The sequence below is a fragment of the Stenella coeruleoalba genome, assembly GCF_951394435.1.
Source record: "Stenella coeruleoalba genome assembly, chromosome: 7".
In the NCBI taxonomy this organism is placed as follows: Eukaryota; Metazoa; Chordata; class Mammalia; order Artiodactyla; family Delphinidae; genus Stenella; species Stenella coeruleoalba.
The window spans coordinates 115,512,363-115,533,006 of record NC_137153.1 but is presented as its reverse complement, the minus strand read 5'-3'; the positions used below and the strand labels follow the sequence as shown (position 1 = coordinate 115,533,006).

At 49.6% G+C, this 20,644-nt stretch overlaps 1 protein-coding gene across 11 annotated transcripts in view; it reads right to left on the bottom strand.

Moving 5' to 3' along the window:
* Nucleotides 1–17,653, bottom strand: part of ODF2 (outer dense fiber of sperm tails 2) — a 30,932-nt gene extending 13,279 nt beyond the window's left edge. The window contains exons 1-10 of one of the 11 annotated variants that reach the window (XM_079926631.1): nt 17,411–17,455; nt 16,138–16,277; nt 14,673–14,763; nt 13,708–13,824; nt 13,306–13,431; nt 6,517–6,687; nt 5,435–5,595; nt 4,521–4,650; nt 3,829–3,960; nt 422–493 (exon numbers count right to left, since the gene is read on the bottom strand). In XM_079926631.1, the coding sequence (XP_079782757.1) occupies nt 422–493; nt 3,829–3,960; nt 4,521–4,650; nt 5,435–5,595; nt 6,517–6,687; nt 13,306–13,431; nt 13,708–13,824; nt 14,673–14,763; nt 16,138–16,169 (1,032 nt within the window). In that variant the 5' untranslated portion in view covers nt 16,170–16,277; nt 17,411–17,455. Of the gene's footprint in view, nt 1–421; nt 494–3,828; nt 3,961–4,520; nt 4,651–5,434; nt 5,596–6,516; nt 6,688–13,305; nt 13,432–13,707; nt 13,862–14,672; nt 14,764–16,137; nt 16,363–17,090; nt 17,165–17,410 lie in introns of those variants that run through there. The other 10 variants (XM_079926633.1, XM_079926625.1, XM_079926628.1 and 7 more) reach the window with 10 other exon arrangements.
* Nucleotides 17,654–20,644: the final 2,991 nt, after the last annotated feature.

Below are 20,644 nucleotides of genomic sequence, written 5' to 3'. Positions count from 1 at the left end.
TTAACACCTTGAGGAACTCAGGGTTCTATGGAACAGACTTTGGAACATGCTGCCTTGGGAGAGATTCCTTGGGAGGATTGGAATTGTTGAGTCAACAAGTCTGTACCATAATACAAATACGGAAATTCAGGGAACAGACTCTGACGATTTACAAATCCATCACCGTCATCACCATCCCTCATGCTGATGTCCAGCTTGGTGGTTCAAGCTCTCGAGTGATTGACTAGACAAGCCCGGTGGGGCAGGAGGGACAAGCCCGGTGGGGCAGGAGGGACGGGGATATGTGTTTCATGATTTCACAGATCATGAAACTAAGACCCAAAGAAAAGTCAGAGCGGGGCTCCAGCCCTCCTGCTGCCACTCAGCACCTCTACGCCGTCGCCTATACCCCCTGGAGCAGGCAGGGGGAGCTGTGTGTTACCGCTTTCTCGGAGTCTGCCTCTGCCAGCCGTTTCAATAATGTTCCTTGTTGCTCCATCAACTTTTCGGAATCCTTCAAGGGAAGGCAGGGAAAGCCAACTCATTAAGCAATAAACTGACATGTCTACATCCTCTAGGTCCTGTTCCTTTTCTAAAAATCATACTTTTAATGATAGAAGTAGTACATTATATTCTCATTATAAAATATTTAATGAAAACCGATAAAGTCGCCCTCATCCCTACCTCCAAATCCAGCCCTGCTGTTATGAGTTCGGACTGTCCTGCCCATCCTTTCTCTATGCATTTATACGTAGCTACACCTAGAGAAGTATCTTTTGGGGGATGAGGGGTGGGAAGGGATTAATGTGTAATTTTACCAAAATGATATCATACTGTATTTTTGTGTCACAACTGGATTTTTTAACCACAGTTTTGAGATATAAATTCAGATACAAGTCACCAATTTGAAATGTATAATTCAATGGTTTGTGGTATATTACATTATAATTTTTTTAATTGTGGTAAAATATAACAAACTTTTTCATTTTAAGTGTAAAATTCAGTGGCATATGGTACATTTCCAATATTGTGTAACCAGCATTACCATCTAGTTCCAGAATTTTTTCATCACCCTAAAAGGAAACCTGCACCTGTCAAGCCGTCAGTCTCCATTTTCCCCTCCCCCCAGCTCCCCCCAAACCCCTAATCTGCTTTCTTTTTTAGGGGGCGGGCGCACCACATGGCTTGCGGATCTTAGTTCCGGGACCAGGGATTGAACCCAGGCTCCAGCAGTGAAAGCACTGAGTCCTAACCACTGGACCGCCAGGGAAATCCCCAACCCCTAATCTGCTTTCTGTCTCTAATATGCCGTGGCATTTTTTAACTTCCCCCCGTAACCTTTGGGCAATAAGGTGGTTCCCAGGCTTTGCAGCTGTAAACACAGCAGCAGTGGACATGTTGGGCACGTACTAAGTGTCTCTCCAGGATTGATACAAAGAGTAAGAATGGCTGGGCCCGAAGATCTGTGATTTGTGGCAGGTGACATGCCCTGCAAAATGCCTGCACTGACGCACACAAACAGGACGTGAGAACGCCGGGTAGTAGCCAGCCTCTGCCTGTTGCCAGTCTTGCCAGCATGAATCCTGCTGTTTTAGTTTGCATTTCCCTATTTATGCATATGCTTATTAACCATTTAAGCTTCCTCTTCCCTGGACTGCCTGCTCACACCTTTGCCCACTCTCGCACAGGGCTGTGTCTTTGAACTGTCTCTATTCTTCGCAGTCACCTAAATAAAGTGTCCCTAGAAGAAGTCTCACCCCCCTTTCCCTTTCAGTCCCACAGGTCACCTTCGCAGGCTAAGAGAAAAGGACTCCCTGGTCCCAAAGTTTCCCAGGAACCTAGGAACTAGGGGAAGACAGCATTATGGGTTCTCTAGCAACAAGAGGAGGCAAAGAACGTAGGACGAAAACCTAGGCCAGGGACCCAGAGCCTGAAGCTATTCTCACTGCCCCGACAGGCCATGCCCTCTGAGCCTCCAGGGGACTCTACACAAACTAACACACCATCTCACCAAATCCCCTGCTCTAAGGAGCCAGGCACTATCACCACCCCCATTCCACAGACGAGGAGATCGAGGCTGGGAGAAGTAAGGTGAGCTGCCTGAGATCACACAGCCAGAGATGGCAGAGCTGGGCGCTAAGCCAAAGGACTCCAGAGCCAGAGCATTCCCCCAGCACACTGAGTACTCCCCAGTAAGCACCGCAGCAGGGCTGTGGTCCTGAGGGCCACATGGGCGGGAGGAGGCGAGAGCCTGTACAGAACCTGGAACGCCTGCTGTGGTGGGAGTTTAAATTAGCTGACCCTTCACCTCCAACTGGAGATTCTGGGATTCCGGGATTCCCGGATTGTAGGCGCTAAGAAGGTGAAAAGGGAAAAAACTGGTAGGAAGACGTTTTCTGAAGCCCCGTCCCCCCCACCGCCCCCAGTCCCAGGACAAACAGCAGCGACAGCCACCATTTACCAAGTACCCACTGCATGCCAGGAGTACGCACAGTCCTCGTCCACACATCACTTCTAAGTCCCTCACAACCCCACATGGAAGATGCTATTCCCATTTTATAGGTGGGAAAACTGAAGCCCAGAAAGGTAAAAATCACCAACCCATGAACACTGAGCTGGAAATGAAACAGATAAAACTATTTTAAGAGAATAATTTAGCTATAACTAGTAACATTCATAGAAATATATTCTGGAAACCCTCAAGTACACCAGGATAGTACAGACGAATGCGCAAAGTAACACTTGTAAGAGCAAACAACCAAAAATTGTCTCCATCAACAGAAGAGTGGGTAAATAAGTTGTGGTATTGTCATAAAATGGAACAGAGCAGTGAAAATGAACTACCTTAGGTTTCAAGGATAAAAATGGACGGATCTCATAAAAACATTGATTGAAAAAAGCCAACTCAGAAGAAAACATATGAACAATATCATTTATGTAAAGTTTGAAAACATGCTAAACAATACTATATGTTTCTTAGGGATACATATATAAGTGAAAAACTCTCAGATTCCAGATAAAGTTTCCCTCTGATGGGAAGATGAGGTTACTGCCAAAGGAGACACCAAGAGGGATTTAACCATGTAGACAAGGTTTTGTTTGGAAAGCTGGATAGTGGGTACACTTTTACTTATTTTAAATATTAATTTTTAAACTACAAACAAAGGAAGTTGACACTGTTTTTTTAAAAAAGTTAAACTAAAAAAAAATCTCATCAGGACGGGCTTTTTTTTTTTTTTGACTGCGTCTCGAGGCTTGCAGGATCTTAGTTCCCCAGCCAGGGATCGAACCCGCGCCCACGGCAGTGGAAGCGCCGAGTCCTAACCACCAGACCGCCAGGGAAGTCCCAGCATGGGCATTTTGAGACTCTCGGTATCCCTTTGGTTTAGAACCAAACAGGAAGAGAGCTGTTTATACTGTCAGTCTTTTCAGAGTCATTTGCTAACATAAAATATATTTCAGAGACCACCTTTTAAGAAAACAAACTGATACCATACAATGTGTCCGCCAGCCATTAAGCCGCCTGCTTCACCAAAACTCAGGTCTGGTCTTCTCCCCGCTTTGTCGCATGACCCCTGGGATGGGCTGAACCCCTGCCTGACTCTCCACTGCTCTTCTGACTTTCAAGGTCCTTCCTGTGCCACCAGGCCCACTTCAACAACGAAGACAGCACTCGTCTACCAGATGCCCAGCATTTCACATGAATGATTTCAGCAAATCTTTCTATGGCCCCCTCAGGTCAGGCAGGCACCAAGAATATTTTCTTTTTACAGACAGGAGCCTGCGGTGCTACAGGGCCACGGCTCCGAGTGAGCACTGGGTAGGGGTGCGACTAGGACCGCAGCTCACCTCTTTGCAGTGCTGTTCCCTTAGCAGTTCTCGGAGGGTGCGGTTGGTCTCCTCAAATGTGCTCAGCTTCTGCAGGAGAAGTTCCTTCTGCCTCGTTAGGGTGTTGATGTCCGTGCAGGTCATTTGTTTCTCCTGGAAGACAGCAGGCAGTCTTGCCAGGCACGGGTGGAGAAGGGAAGAGCTGGCACAGGGAGTCCCCATGGGGAGCTTAAGAGGTATTGGTGCCAGGCAGCCCAGGCAAGAAGAGCTGGGCAAAGGCAGGCTTCCCGGAGGAGGCAGACCTGGAAGGATGGGCAGGTTCTGAGCCTGCTGAGAACACCAGGTGGGGAAAAGGGCAGGAGAGTTCAGTGTGGGCGAGTGCAGTTAGGGCGGGCTTCTTGGACGAGGTGCGCTTCCTGGACGACAACATTTGGTGGCTGATACTGGCAGGAATCAGACACGTGCCTTGACTCACTGTGATCCCAGGAGACCCACGATGACATCTCAGAGGCCCTGGCTACCAAAGGTCAGCCTCGAAGGTCAGGCCCCAGAAGTGAGAAGAGGGGTGGGGGTCGAGGAGTTAAGTGTGCCCTGCCCTGGCCTGAAGATGTCATAAAGTCAGCATGAAGACAGCGGAAAGACCCCGCCACGGTGTGCAGCTGCCCCCGCTCTGGGCCCGGCCCCGGCACTGGGCGGTTGGGCTGGCCACCTACCGTCTTCAGTTTCCCGATGGTATCCTTCAGGGCCATGACTTGTTTGGCCGCAGCAGCCCCATCCATTTCAGCCTCCATCAGCTTGGACATGAGGCACTCCTTCTCCTGCTGGAGGTGTTTCTTCTGAAGCCTGGGCCCAGAAAGAACAGGGCTCTGTGAGCCCTCCCAGGCCCCTGCCCACCTGGAGCTCCGACGCTCACCTCACAATGCCCTGCGAGGCTCATCTCCTGGTCAGGGAACAGTGGGGGAGGGGGCAGGGATGGCCCTTCTGGCCCGAGTGGCCTTCTGGAAGGACACCTGGTCACCAGAGCAGGGCCTCCACACCGGGGGACATTATGCCACCTGCTTGTCTCTCAGACAGAAATCAGTGTCACCTCGTTCCCCAGCCACTGCCATGGCCACCTAACTACCATCTTCAGATCCACTTTTGAGCCCTCCCCTCCACTCTCCCCATTGGAGCCAAGTCTGGTAACACCACTTCCCGCTTCGAAAACCCTTCTGTGGCTCCCAACCGCCCTCGATGCAAACACCCCGAAGTGGCCACCAAGAGCCGGCCCCTGCCAACCTCCGTGGCCCCCCTTCCCCTAGGCCCACCCTCTCCCCTTGCTCTGCCCCGCTTTTCATTTCTTAGTCTCAAACTCCTCCCGCCCTGGGGCCTTCCTGCAAGATGTTCCTGCTACCTGGCGTGTTTTCCTCCCCCACACTCACCTGCCTAGCACCTGACCATCCTGCTGGACTCCCGTTATTTCCAGAAAGGCCTCCCTGATGCCCTCCCCCCGGAACTCTGCGGGGCCCTCTTCCCTGACCGGGAATCATGAGCGCGTTAGTGACTCTGTTGAACACTGTAACCCGGGCTAGGCTGGTGCTCGGGCAGCCCCGCAAGAGGGAAGGTGCCCAGGGCAGTGCCGCCTTACATGGTGAAGTCCTTCTCCTCCTTGATGCGCTCGATGCTGTGCCGCAGTACCGTGTTCTCGTGCTCGGTCTCGGCCAGCTCTTGGGCCACCTCCTCCAGCTCCTCCTTGCGTTCCTCCAGGAATCTTTTGGCCATCTGGCGCTCTCCCTTCTGCGTCTTGACCTGTGCAGGGGCATGCAGGCAGGGGCCACTGAGGGGAGGAGCTCCTCTCCACCGCATCTCAAGGTCCGCTGCTTTGGACAAAGCAAGGGGCACCTCCGATTGAGCACTCCATACTACTGAGGTCCTTTGGGCGCAAGCTCAGTCAATCGTCACAAAGCCTCTGGACAGACACGATTCCTCTCATTTCCTCGTCACTGAGGAAAGGGAGCAAAGGGAGCCTGAGTGACTTTCCGGTTGGGGACAGAGCCAGGATACAAACGGTTGTTCAGCTGGCACTCCACGGGAGGAGAGATGTCACAAAAAGGCCCCTGCCCCTCGGGCTGTGGAGAAAGGCGGGCCTGTTGCCAGGCAGCCACCAGCCGCAGGTTCTCCAAGAGGGCCCTGGGCCCCAGTCGCAGGGGAGGACTAAAGACACAGGCCCCGTCAGCAGCCGCAACGAGGATTCCACGGCAGCTCCACCAACTTATTAGTTGGGGGCCTTGGACTTCCAAGTTGTTTCCAATTTCATTGCCACATCCCACCCAAAGACACAGCCCAGCAACTGGGGACAAACTTCCTCTGCCTGTTTGGGGCATTGTTTTCTGTTTTTTTTTTTAATTTTTGTATAAAATGGAAAACAGAGGCCCCAGTGTCCCAGTCACTACATCTCCAAGACAGGGACAATAATACCACCGGCTTCGTTTACTGTAGTAAAAAATCAAACCAGGCCGTCCATACAGAGCACCAGGCAAGGTCAGGGCCAGGCCTGGGCTAAGTGCTTGATGGAAAGGGATCCCAGGTTGCCCTGACTACCTCCCCAGGGGCACCTGAAACCCTGGGAGGCCTGCAGAGGCAGCTGGAAGGAGGTGTCCACCAGGAACTCACCCGGCAGTCCCAAGTGTCCTCGGGACACTGGCCAGCCCAGCCCCCTACCTCCCTCACCTCAGACTTGAGACAACCAACCGCGTTCATTAGACTGTCAATCTTCTTATCATAACGGTTCATTTTACAGTGACCCGAGTCGTCATCTTCGGTAGAGAGGTCACTTAACCGCATCACTGAGACCAGCTTTTCTGAAGATGGTGGTGTGATCTCCAGGCAGTGAGGTGGATTCTGATGTAGAGGAGGGAGAGACACATGAAGTCATAAGGCAGAACTGCAACCATTGGTCCCACCATCCCTGGCTGTCCGCTGAGCAGGAAGAGCTAAAACTGCTACAGGGCAAAACCACAGAGACCCCAAGGGGAAGGGCACACCGACCTTCTTGGTGGAACACTGCCTCATTATCTACCCTTGTTTGTTTTTTTTTTGTCTTTTTTTTTTTTGCGATACGCGGGCCTTTCACTGCTGTGGCCTCTCCTGCCGCGGAGCACAGGCTCCGGATGCGCAGGCTCAGTGGCCACGGCTCACGGGCCCAGCCGCTCCGCGACATGTGGGATCCTCCCGGACCGGGGCACAAACCCGTGTCCCCTGCATCGGGCGGACCCTCAACCACTGCGTCACCAGGGAAGCCCCCTACCCTTGTTTAAATGTTGTTTCTGAAGCTCTTCTAACATAGAAATAAAAAGCGTGTGTTACACAACTACTGAAGCCCGCACGCCTACAGCCCGTGGTCCGCAACAAGAGAAGCCACCGCAATGAGAAGTCCGCGCACCGCAACGAAGAGCAGTGGCTACTCTTCATTGCGGTGCGCGGGCTTCTCATTGCGGTGGCTTCTCTTGTTGTGGAGCACGGGTTCTAGGCGCGTGGGCTTCAGCAATTGCGGCACATGGGCTCAGTAGCTGTGGCTCGCAAGCTCTAGAGAGCAGGCTCAGTAGTTGTGGCGCACGGGCTTAGTTGCTCCGCAGCATGTTGGATCTTCCCAGACCTGGGCTCAAACCCGTGTTCCCTGAATTGGCAGGTCGATTCTTAACCACTGCACCACCAGGGACATCCCCAGTGTCAAGTTTAAAATGAAGGATATAACAAATTGGCAAAAACTGTGATTCCCAAAGTTGGCAAAAGTTGGGGGCAGTAAATATTTTCATACACCTAGGGTAGACATGAAATATGTCAAAAGTCTTTTAAATGAATATGAATACATTGGATATTGTATGAATACATTGAATATTGTGGATAGTTGCAAAGGCAAACAAATCTTCTATAACAGGTATTTTAAGGACAAGTGGAGAAATTTAAATATTAACCAGATGTTATATGATTAAGAAATTAAGTTTAAAAAAAAATGAAGTGAAGTTTTTAGGACTAATCACTGTTATTTTGCTTATGGAGAAAATGTTATTAGAAATGCATACTGAATTATTTAGGGTTAAAATGGTATTTCTAGAAAATATTTACCTAAATACATCAGCTTAAAAAAATAATTTTTAAAATGCATGTCCCCCTCAGAGAAGTTTATGCAAAGCTGTATAATACTTTCAAGACTTCAAAAAGATATTCTAATCTGGGGGCAAGTGTTTCCATGTTTTTTTTTGTTGTTGTTTTTTTAACTGTCTTTTAATTAATTAACTTATTTATTTGGTTGCACCGGGTCTTAGGTGCAGCAGGCGGGCTCCTTAGTTGTGGCAGGCAGGCTCCTGAGTTGCAGCTCACAGGCTCCTGAGTTGTGGCATGTGAACTCTTAGTTGCGGCATGCATGTGGCATCTAGTTCCCTGACCAGGGATCGAACCGAGCCCCCCTGCATTGACAGTGCAGAGTCTTATCCACTGCACCACCAGGTAAGTCCCTCCATGGGATTTTGATATATTGAATTTGACTCTCTCATTCTATACATTTATTCCATTGTATTAAGTAATTGCTATTTCTCATTGTTTGCACCGTTTTTTCCTTCTCGTAAGCTGAGGTGGCTAAACTTCTGTGCTAATTTCCAGGGAAAGATGATGGCTATCAGGAATAAAAGGAAGTGTTTTATTTTTTTAATTTTTTAAAAATCTTTATTGCAGTATAACTGCTTTACCATGGTGTGTTAGTTTCTGCTTTATAACAAAGTGAATCAGCTATACATGTACATATCTCCTCCCTCTTGCGTCTCCCTCCCACCCTCCCCATCCCACCCCTCTAGGTGGTCATAAAGCACTGAGCTGATCTCCCTGTGCTATGCGGCTGCTTCCCACTAGCTATCTATTTTACATTCAGTAGTATATATAAGTCCATGCCACTCTCTCACTTCATCCCAGCTTACCCTTCCCCCTCCCAAAGGAAGTGTTTTATATGGGTGTAAACTGTTATGTCAAACAAGTAGGACTCATAGGGTGCAATTTAAAAAATGTATGTGCCCTTTGTCCCAGCAATTCTATTTTTGAGGAATTTATCAAGAATATCTAAGAATGTGAATTAATATTTAAATTCAAGGCTAGGGTATAGATAAATGTACAGCAAGATAGTATTGGTTAAATACTTAACAGTACACAAATGTACACACAATGGAATAATGCCTTAAAAAAATAATGTGCGATATAAATATAGTCAAAATATGTGGAAAAAAGAACATTACAACAATAAGTAAAATATAATCCCATTGTTACAAAAATCAAAAGAACACGTCTATTCACAAGAAAAGATCCAGAAGTCTTGCACCTAGAAGTTACATGGGTCTCTTCTCAGGGTGGCGGAATTACAGGTGGTTTTTACTTTCTTCCTTATGCTGATTTAGATTTTCTAATTTTTTCTAATTTTCAACAATGACTGTGCATTGCTTTTATAAGAAAAAGAGTTATTTTAATATGTAAAAGAAAGACAATAGGAAAATGTATAGACAGTATGATTACAATTTGAAAAAAAAACTCCGCATGGGAAAAAGTGATAATAAATGTACCGAAATATTAATAGTTTTAGGGTGGCAGTGACAAGAACAGGACTGGTGATGTTGTTTCTTGAGCTGGGTCTTTGTAAAAATTCATCAACACGCTTCTGATGCATGTACTATCCTGCACTTTCCAATGAAAAGGTTTTAAAACTTAATAGCAGCCAGATTAGAGTAGTAGAATTACAGTGATTGTCTAGTTTTCTGTATTTTCAGCTTTCTGTCATAAAAATAGATGACTTAATTAGTAATAGGGTAGAGAAAAAACCCAGACCTGCTTTCTCCCAAAGATCTTATCTTGTGTACCAGGAGGGGTTTTAAAAATGAAACACGGGGACTTTCCTGGTGGCGCAGTGGTTAAGAATCCGCCTGCCAATGCAGGGGACACGGGTTCGAGCTCTGCTCCAGGAAGATCCCACATGCCGCAGAGCAACTAAGCCCGTGCGCCACAACTACTGAGCCTGCGCTCTAGAGCCCGCGAGCCACAACTACTGAGCCCACGTGCCTAGAGCCCGTGCTCCGCAACAAGAGAAGTCACCGCAATGAGAAGCCCATGCACCACAACGAAGAGTAGCCCCCGCTCGCCACAACTAGAGAAAGCCCACGTTTAGCAACGAAGACCCAACACAGCCAAAAATTAGTTAATTAATTAATTTAAAAAGAAAGAAAAGAAACATGAATCCCCACAAGCACATAGCAGCTTCCGGGGTCCATGTCCAGCTCCACCACAAACTCTTCCTCCTGTGGTCTTTTCTCTCTTGTCCATAATGGTAAGGGCAGGCTGGGGCCTCCCAGGAACATGGAAGGCCACTGAAAAATGGAAAGGGGCTGAACCAAGAGGACAGCATGAAAGACAGCTACTGCTTGAGAGATGGTAAGTCACATCTCTGGGCCCCTCCGTTTCTAGAATTCTGTGGCCCCAGGACTGGAAGGGGCACTGAGCTTTCCAGGGGGGACCATAGTCCTAGAACCCATGTCAACAGGAAGTCCATTTCCACAGTGGCATGACTTTGATATATAATTTGAGAACTACTAAGTCTCTTCATTAAAAAAAAAAAGAAAAGAAAAAAGCATTTTAAATAAAATATAGTATGTTTGTTATAAAGAAATTCAAGCAAACCATGAAAAGATAAAGCATTAAAGCCTCCCACCCCAGAGGTAATCACTGCTTACCACTTCTTATATTTCCTCCCCAAAACAGGTTTGCACATATAAACATATCCATACACACATGGACACACAGATGCACTTTTCTGCACAAATAGGGCCAAACTCTCCGTGCTGTGCCACTTGGTGCTTCATTATCATGTAGAAATATCTACCTCAATCTTCTAGTGGTTGCATGGCATTCCATTGTATGGATGCATCATAATTTAACCAATACCCTCCTGACAGACATTTAGGTTGCTTCTAATTTTTCTCTATTGCAAACAATGCTTTAGTAAACATCCTGATACACACACAGATCCCTGTACTCTTCTGTGACTTTTAGCATCAATTCCCAAGTGTAGAACTATAGAATCCATGTTTGGATGGATGCTGCCAAACTGCCTGCAGAACGGCTGAATCGGTTTCACAATCCACTCAAAACTGTCCAGGGGGACTTCCCTGGTGGCGCAGTGGTTAAGAATCCGCCTGCCAATGCAGGGCACACGGGTTCAAGCCCTGGTCCAGGAAGATCCCACATGCCGCGGAGCAACGAAGCCTGTGTGCCACGACTACTGAGCCTGTGCTCTAGAGCCCGCGAGCCACAACTACTGAAACCCGTGCACCACAACTACTGAAGCCTGTGTGCCTACAGCCCATGATCTGCAACAAGAGAAGCCACTGCAATGAGAAGCCCGTGTACCGCAACAAAGATCCAATACAACCAAAAATAAATAAATAAAACAAATAAATTTTAAAAATATATATTAAACAACAACAACAACAACAAAAAAAAACTGTCCAGGGACTTCCCTGGTGGTCCAGTGGTTAAGACTCCGCACTTCCACTGCAGGGGGCACAGGTTCGATCCCTGGTTGGGGAATTAAGATCCCACATGCCATGCTGCGCGGCCAAAAAAAAAAACACAAACAAAAAACCATCTAAAAAAGATTCGTTGATACCTCCCATATGCTTGTCAACACAAGATATTCATAATCTTTTCAACTTTTTTCCATTCAATAAAAATGATAGCTTGTTTTATCTAAAATGTAGTTGTTTCTAATTTACATTTCACCGATTATTAGTGAGGTACACATAGTAAAAAAAATCTAAAAAGCATTTTAATTCCAGTCTTCCTTGCACTTTATATAGAGAGATATGTCAGAACACTTTTCATTTATTCCCTAGAATACCAAACTCTCTTTGTCTCTTAGGGATAACATGGTAAATCAGGGAGTCAAGAGAGTGAAGTATGACTCTAAACTTCAGAGTAATTACTATTATTTCTAATTTTAAAAGTAATAAGTTCTCAGAAAGATAATCTTTCAAAATAGATCAGGGGCTTCCCTGGTGGCGCAGTTGTTGAGAGTCCGCCTGCCGATGCAGGGGACACGGGTTTGTGCCCCGGTCCGGGAAGATTCCACATGCCACGGAGCGGCTGGGCCCGTGAGCCATGGCCGCTGGGCCTGCGCGTCCGGAGCCTGTGCTGCACAACGGGAGAGGCCACAGCAGTGAGAGGCCCGCGTACCACAAAAAAAAATACATATATATATACATACATATATATATATATATATATATGTATATGTATATATACATATATATATATGTATGTGTATATATATATATATATATATATATATATATATATATATATATATCAGGCATCATCATCTTAAGGTATAGTCATCCCTTGGTCTCCACAGGGATTGGTTCCAGGACCCTCATGGATATCAAAATCAAAGGATGCTCAAGTCCCTTGTATAAAATGGTGTAATATTTGCACATAACCTAGGCACCTCCTCCTGTATACTTTAAATTAGCTCTAGATTATTTATAATACCTAATTCAATGTAAATGCTTTGTCAGTAGTTGCTGGCACACAGCAAATTCAAGTTTTGCTTTTTGGAACTTTATGGATTTTTTTTTTTTTTCTTAAATCTGTGGTTGGTTGAATCTACAGATGTGGAACCCGTGGATACAGAGGGCCAACTGTAGTCTCAAGCCCTTTACTTGTCTCAATAATAAGATCTTTGTCTAAAACACAGTCACAGGCCTTGTCTTGTCAATGAGTTTCTTCACTGCTATTGACTAGAACGTAAGCGTAAGGAAGGCACAGCTGCCAGTTTGCAGCTGTAACCCCAGTGTGCAGCAGTGTCGCAAGAAATGCATGAATGACTGCACGGATGGATAGATGGACAAGCAAAACGTTTTGAGGTGTGGCTAAAAAAAGACAACAGTTCTCTTGGAACCTTGGCAACTCACACGGAAGGCAGTTATTCCTCAGGAGATTATTCCAGTGGTTTTGATGACATCTATGCAATACGTGCACGGTCTCTTATGGGGGTGACCGTAAAAGTGAAGATGCTTTCTTGGATATGTACGTTCTGGTATATATTTTAAAATTATGCTTTGGCACTAGCAAAGTTACGTGGGGCAAGACATGTAGCTCCTCACATACAAATCAGAGAGCCTACGAGTACTGCCTCTAGAATGAGACACCCCTGAGTCCTAACTCCACCTCTGCTACTCTCTCTGTGAGACTTCACCTCTCTGAGCCTTGGTTTCCTCATCTGCACCTTAGGAGAGCGGGACCTACCGCATTGCAGTGTTGGCAGGACTCAAGAAGATTCCCACACTTTCAGGGTTTAGCAAGGCGCTAGTAAGCGGGACCTACTGGGATGTCTCTGAGAGCTCCCGCCGACCCTGAACCATACAGAGTATGAGGCCTGCTAGAACCTGACCAATTGGAGAAGAAAAGCCTGAACGAGAATGAGCCTACCTCCCACTTGCATCCCACATGCCGGGTGGATGATTTTCCAGGGGGCATCCAAGGTACCTTGGTTTTCACCCGGACACTCCGCCGCACATTCACGGTGTCCCCTTTCATTCCGCGCTTATGTGATTTCTGTGGAAAGGGACAAACCCAGGGTCACTTCCCCACGCAGCTGGCCGTGGCATCACTCTGGTGGCATCTGCTTCCAACTCTGCTGGGGAGCCGCTTCTGACTAAGGCTACTGCTGCCACTTCCAGGTGACCGTCCTACCTTCCAACCAGGCAACTGAGCTCTGAAAGCGAATGTGTCTGTCTCTCAAATCTCTGGAGTTAGAAGTGTGAGGAGGCCCAGCTGGGAGGTGTCGCCTTGCTCCACAGCCTTGGCCTTGCCCCCCTGGCATGCTCCTACCTGGCTGTTGGTCGCTGATGCTTTCGGGAGTTTTTTTATGTGGACATGGACAGGGGTGTTCTCATCCACGTGAACATGTAAGGGGGGAGTTGAAGAGCGGTCCTTCATGGTTCGCTTCTGGCAGGTGGGGGAGGACAACACAAAAAAGGTTGATCTGTGGATGAGTAAACTGGGCGTGAAAAACCGAGCTCACAGCCTCTGGGGGCCACTGAAAGCCTAGCCACCAAGCGAGCAGGACAGCAACCAGCACTACTGGCATGCGGGCAGGAAGCAAGGCGGGCGTGCCATTCAGCAGGCTCCTGCAGAGATCCCAGCTGAAGACCACCGGGGAGATGCAGGTCCGTTCAAGAGAAGGGTCTGTGAGACCCACAAGTTCTACAGAAGAGCCCAAACCCAGGCCCCGGGGTCCTCAGAGCTGCATCTCTTTCCGAGCCTGCTGGAATGCACAGCTCCTCCTGAGATTCAGCGCAGCACAGATGGAAAGCAGGTGAGTCCTCCTACACCGGAATCTGAATGGGGCATGCGGATTAGCACGCACAGAACGGTTACGGTGCAAAATACTTCAAGCAGCAGGTAGCTAAAAGACGGTGAAGACAGAAAGCTGGAGGAAATGCCGAGATGAGAAGGTTGTATGGATTCTAAAGGCCACTTAAGCAGGGCTGAACACATACCCCTCGCCTACCACCAGCTCCTGTCAATCCCCATTCTTTTTTTTTTTACTTTTTTCTTTTTTCCTTTTTTTTTGGAAATTCTGTTTTCAGATTTTTGAAGTTTGTCTGGAAGGATTAGGCTAACACAACCTCCTCACACCCGGCAGCCTTGCCACCGGCAAAACCAAATCCAATCAATCAGCAGGCTATGCATGAAGGCACCTGACAGAGCACCTGGCCACCGGGCTACCAGCAGAAGCGTTTCTTCTGGCGGGGCCACAGACCACGGGGCTGCTCTGCGCGCATGTCACCTACCGTCACAGTCACACTGGGTGAGCCACAAGGTGTCCTCAAGACCTTTTTCTGCTTGAGACTTGTTACTCTGTTCTTCTCACACGATGGAAACCTGTACCCAGGCATAAGAAGCAGATTATAAGCAGAAAACTAGGGCTCTTCTATTTCTTAGATCTCCCGAAGTTATATACTACATATGGTGTCTAACAAGTCCACGGCTAGGAGAACCAGTGTGGAATCATTTGGCTCCCTGTACACAAGCACCAAGCTCTCATGGTGTGCCTGGCAGGGGGATGGAAGCAGGGGGTGATGGGCATTCGCAGGGCTGGCCTTTTAACCTGCCATCGCATCACACGTATTGTGACCTTTTACTGAAAAGCCCAGCTGTCATCCTGTCTGTCAGGAGACAAAAAAAGCAGGCAGCATGTGGGCAACAGCCAACATGTTAGTCTGGCCAAGGGCGAAAGTGCCCAGGACACTGGCTGGAACAATGCTCAGTGAATGACTGCCATGAAAAGACAGAGGCATAAGCTCAGGAACAAGGTCTCTGTGACTCAGTTTCATAAAATTAATAGTCAAATATTCAAATAAGAGGATGAAAAATGACCATTTCCCAAAATATTCCATTTGCTACCCGTTAAGCCCCTAAGAGGCAGGGTTATTTTTGCTTTTACGGATATTTTTTAATACCACGTGTAATTCATCTTATACATAAACAGCCCCATCACCAAATCTGCAAATAAAGCAAAAGTTTAATCTCCAAAATCTGGCAGCAGTCAATCCAAGAATTCCAGGACGGGAAGGGACTTGGAAAGTACATTTGATCCATCCCACTGCCTGATGACAGCCCCCAAAATATGACCTTGCCCTCGCCCTCCATTATTTTGGAAAAAATAATGCAACATAAAAATTCTTTAGCACTTTAGCATACATTTTGCTGTATGTATATCACACCTTGATATAAAAGAAAAAAATTTTTTGAGTCCTACTAATCATTTAGCCAAGGAATACCAAATCTGTGCAGATGGGTTTTTTTTTTCCCTCCTCACTTAGAACATTTCTGTTTACTTGAAGCCAATAGATTTGGGAAAGCTCTCACCCTCAGCGGGTTTTCCATCAAACTACCTGGATTCCACCAACATCTGACTAACTGCCGCGTCCACCTCTTACGTGGTTGTTATTTATTTACACCTAACCTCCTTTCAAAAAGGATCTGAACCTAGTACTCCAATGACAACGATGGTGATCCTATTTGCTACCAGGAACTGGGGCACCTGAGGGAGGGCGGGCCAGTGGGAGGCAGAACTGGGATTACATGCGTGCATTTTCCTCTTTCCTCTTAAAAATTATTTTTAAATGTTTTGGTCCAGGCTTTCAGTACACAGAACAGAGAGCTGAAAAGAGAATCATCCAGTGAGCCTGGCCTGGGAGCCCCTGCCCGCTTTTCCCTGCCCTATGGCGGAGGCGCCCCCCACAATGGCAGTACCTGGGGGAGCCGCCTGAGGATGACGCAGACATGGTTAGGCATCAAAGCCGCAAAGGTGGGCAATTGGGTCAGCAGGCTCTGCTCAGGGGGACCCAGAGGGGCGTGTCAGTGAGAATCTCAGGGGCCGGGCATCAAACGTCCTGAGGGGAGGAGAGTGTAAGCTTTGGGGGTGACAGTTGGATGAAAACTTGGGAGGTGCTCCTCTGCTGTCCAAGTCGCACAGCAACTGACTGTCCTGCCAAAGTGGGGGGAGATAGGAGAGGCTGAGCGACCCGGTGGGCGGGGCGGTGAGAGCTCCCCTCCCCAGGGAGGGCCAGGGGGCGGAACTTCGAAGTAAAGGACCACCACACCCAGGCCCCACGCGGGAGGGAAGGTGGGTGGCCACCAGGGGGAAAACCTGAGATGCTGGCTCGCGTGCGAAGAGGGCAGGAGAGAACAGCTAGGCTCCAAGTGGGCCCCAAAGGACCGGAACCGGCGTAGGGAGCGGGAGGGATAGTCGGGGTGGAGCCAGGGCAACTGTCTCCTAGGAGAAGGGCGTTCCCGGCAAAATAGACACCCGAGAAGACCAATAGTATTTGAAGGAGGAAGGAGCGGAGGCTGCAGGGGGAAAGGGGCGCTAAGCAGCGAGTGGGTGCCCCGACGGCAGAGGGAAAATCCTCCAGGGCGAAGCAGCGGCCGCTGAGATTTAGTATCCGAGTTAGAGCGGGTTCGACGTCGGGTCGTGCAGGGAGCGCGGCGGGAGAACCGGGAGGCCCGCTGGACAGGTGAACCCACCCAACGGGGTAGGGCGCCCCGGAGGCGGTCCCCGGGGACTGCGCTGCCTACGAGAAGCCGTCAAATAACTGCCGGGCCGAGGCCCTCAGGGAGGGCGAGGCGGACGGGGCGACGCCCACCGGCGGGCAAGAGGGCGCGGGGCCAGTCTCTGTCGGCGGAAAGAAGGGACGACCACCCACCAGCGGGCAGGAGGGGACCAGTTTCTGCCCATAGAGAGAAGGCCGAAGCCTGGAGGGAGCAGAACCCTGCCGGTGGCCAGGTGAGGAAAGGCCCGCCCGTTAGCGGGAGGAGGAGAAGGCCCGCGCCGGTGGGCGGGGCGGGGGGCGAGATTCTGACGGGAACTGGACGAGCGCGCCGGAGGGTGCCGGCGGGGTGGCCCGGGGGGGCAGCGGGACCCGGCGACCTCGGCGGGGGCCACCCCGCCCGTGGGGACCAGGCCCGGCGGCGGCCGCGGAACGCCCCGGAGCGCCCTGGCTCCCGCCTGCCGGCGGCCTCTCACCAGAAGCGACACGGCTGCGCCCAGAAACGCCTCCTTATGAAGTCGTTGAAGTCAGAGGCCAGGGTCTTGCCATGGAGACGCCGCGGCGGATTCAATCCAGCTCTGGCAGCGACTCCTCCCCGCTTTCTCCTCCTTTTCCGACAAGCGATCGGCAGGTCGCCCATTGGCCAGTTCAAACCCCCCCGGGAGCCTCTTGGGTGTCGCCATTTAGGCCCAGCCCCTGGCGTCACAGAGATGCCCCGCCCCACCAGAAGCTCCACCCCCTTCCGGGCCACGCGTAGCGTCGCCAGGGAGACGCGCGACGCCACTGACGGGCCTGGCCCGGGCTTGCGTCGACCGGGCTTGCCTCACCGGTCAAGACGAGCTTTCCCCCCTCCGCCATTTTTACCCTGCCTTCAGCCCTCATCGGTTCCCCAAACTCAGAGGAGCGCCCAACTTCTAGCCTACTCCCTCTGATTCATATTAGGCCACTGGGCTCAGGGGTCAGGAAACATGTTACTGTCCGGAGCTGGGCGCTGCTTCTGGAAATACAGCCCTGTCTCTCCTCCCCTGTTGGTGCAGAGATGGAGCCCGCTTCTGCACACCACCCAGACTCTCTCCCCCTCCCACATCGCCTGTCTTTGTCCAGGGTGGAGGAAGGGTCCGCGTTCCTCTTGCTCCTCAGTGCCCTCCTGCACGCTGTATGCTGCTGTGTGTACACACCTACTCCGTTGAAGTTCTCGCTGAGTCTCCATCTTCTCAACTATGCTTCACTGTCAGCCAATTATGGGGGGCTGTCACGTGGCTCACGCAGCCGCCCTGGATTCTGGGAGACTTTAACATCCTCAGGGCCATCCTGGCCTCAGTTCCTTGACATCCTCATCTCCATGACCTTCTCTCCACCTCAGCCATGTACTCCCAGGGTCACACAACTGGTCCACCTGAAATCTTAAGTTCCAGCTCCCCCCTCTCCAAACAGAACTCATTCTTTTGCCTTCCCGCCTACTGTCTAATGCTTATGGCGTTCATTCCTCAGTGTTAGGGAGCCCTCCACTCCCTTGCCCCGTTCATTTTCTCCCTGTTGAAGAAATGATGGATCCCCAATCCTTATTGTAATCCAACCACCAGAGTCTCTGCAAAGATCAAATGCACAAATCATTTCCTCCACCCTCAGCTGAGCCCTCACCACTGCCCAGCAATGGTTTAATTTATCCCTGGACCCCCCTCCTCCTCCCCACGTTGGCTTTTTATTTATCTGTCTATTTATTTATGTATTTTTGGCTGAGTTGGGTCTTTGTTGCTGTGCGCGGGCTTTCTCTAGTTGCGGTGAGTGGGGGGCTGCTCTTCGTTGTGGTGCGCGGGCTTCTCATTGCAGTGACTTCTCTTGTTGCGGAGCACGGGCTCGAGGCGCAAAGGCTTCAGTAGTTGTGGCTCGTGGGTTGTAGAGCGCAGGCTCAGTAGTTGTGGCACACGGGCTTAGTTGCTCCGCGGCATGTGGGATCTTCCCGGACCAGGGCTCAAACCCGTGTCCCCTGCATTGGCAGGCGGATTCTGAACCACTGCGCCACCAGGGAAGCCCGCCACGTTGGCTTTTCCAAATCTTTGCCTCTTCCCCATCCCATATGACAACTCTCCTTTTTCATAGAGAAACATAAATTCATCCAGTGGAATTCTCTCCACCTTCTCCCACCTTCCCCCACCTTATCCCCCCACCTTCAGAAGAAGTGATGTCATTTTTGCTGCCCAAGATAACCTTCTTATTTCCAGGCCTAGGTCAAACATCTCTGTAAAACATCTCTTGCCAGCCCCAACACAGAGTTGTTGATCATTTCTCAGTGCTCCCACATTCAATGGACCAACATTTATGAAGTCCCTACTGTGTGCTAAGCCCAGGGTGAGGGACACCAAACCAACACATCCCACTCGGTCTTCAAGGAGTACACAGCCAACCCCTCTGACGTGACCAGATGAAATGATTAAAGCTTTCCCCTCCCCACCCACTGAAGGATTTTGCCTCTGTGGTTCTGTCCCCTACCCACCATCTGAGGAGGGTTTTTCTCTGCCAGTGCAGTTCTTCGGGGCTTTTGTGATGGAGAATCTGAGAATGGACAGGACTGAGAGGTCACCACCCTCAACACACACACACATACACACACATGCATACACTGGAAGCGAGTGACAGGAAGGAGGAGGGGGAAAATCTTAGAGACAGGCAACAGGGAGGAAGGGGTGCTGAAGACAGGGGCACAGGGACACCTGTAGTGGGTGAAGGATGTGCGATGGGAAAGAGAACAGGATTTTTTCTTTAAATATTATTTATTTATTTATTTATTTGTCTGCGCTGAGTCTTAGTTGCAGCTTGCAGGATCTTCTGTGCAGTGTGCAGGATCTTCTAGTTGTGAGATCTAGTTCCCTGACCAGGGATCGAACCCGGGCCCCCTGCATTGGGAGCTCGGAGTCTTAACCACTGGACCACCAGGGAAGTCCCAGAGAAGGGGAATTTTTAAAGCATAGCTGTGGTCTGTTATTTGCCCCTTTTGTGGTGTTTGAGAAATGCAGGTAAAGAACTTGAGTTATTCTGATATCACTTTGTTTTTTGTGGGGGTTTTTTGTTTTGTTTTGTTTTGGCTGCATCAAGCGGCTTGCAGGAAGGACGTGCGATTGGAAAGAAAACAGGAATTTTAAAAAATATATTATTTATTTGGCTGCGCTGAGCCTTAGTTGCAGCTTGCGTGATCTTCTTTGCAGCATGCAGGATCTTTTAGTTGTGAGATCTAGTTCCCTGACCAGGGATCAAACCCGTGACCCCTGCAGTGGAGGCATGGAGTCCTAACCACTGTACCGCCAGGGAATTCCCTGATATCACTTTGGATTGCTGGACCGTGTTTTCTGAATTCAAGCCACTCCAAGCCTGGCCAGCACTGGCCACTTTTTTTTTTAAGAGCACTACCTAGCACTGATGAGGACATTGGGAAATAAGCAGTCTCACACATTGCTGGTAGGTTTAAAAACTGATGTAACCGGACTTCCCTGGTGGCGCAGTGGTTCAGAATCCGCCTGCCAATGCAGGGGACACGGGTTCGAGCCCTGGTCTGGGAAGATCCCACATGCCGCGGAGCAACTAAGCCCCTGCACCACAACTGCTGAGCCTACACTCTAGAGCCTGCGGGCCACAACTAGTGAGGCTGCGTGCTGCAACTACTGAAGCCTACGCGTCTAGAGCCCGTGCTCCGTAACAAGAGAAGCCACCATAGT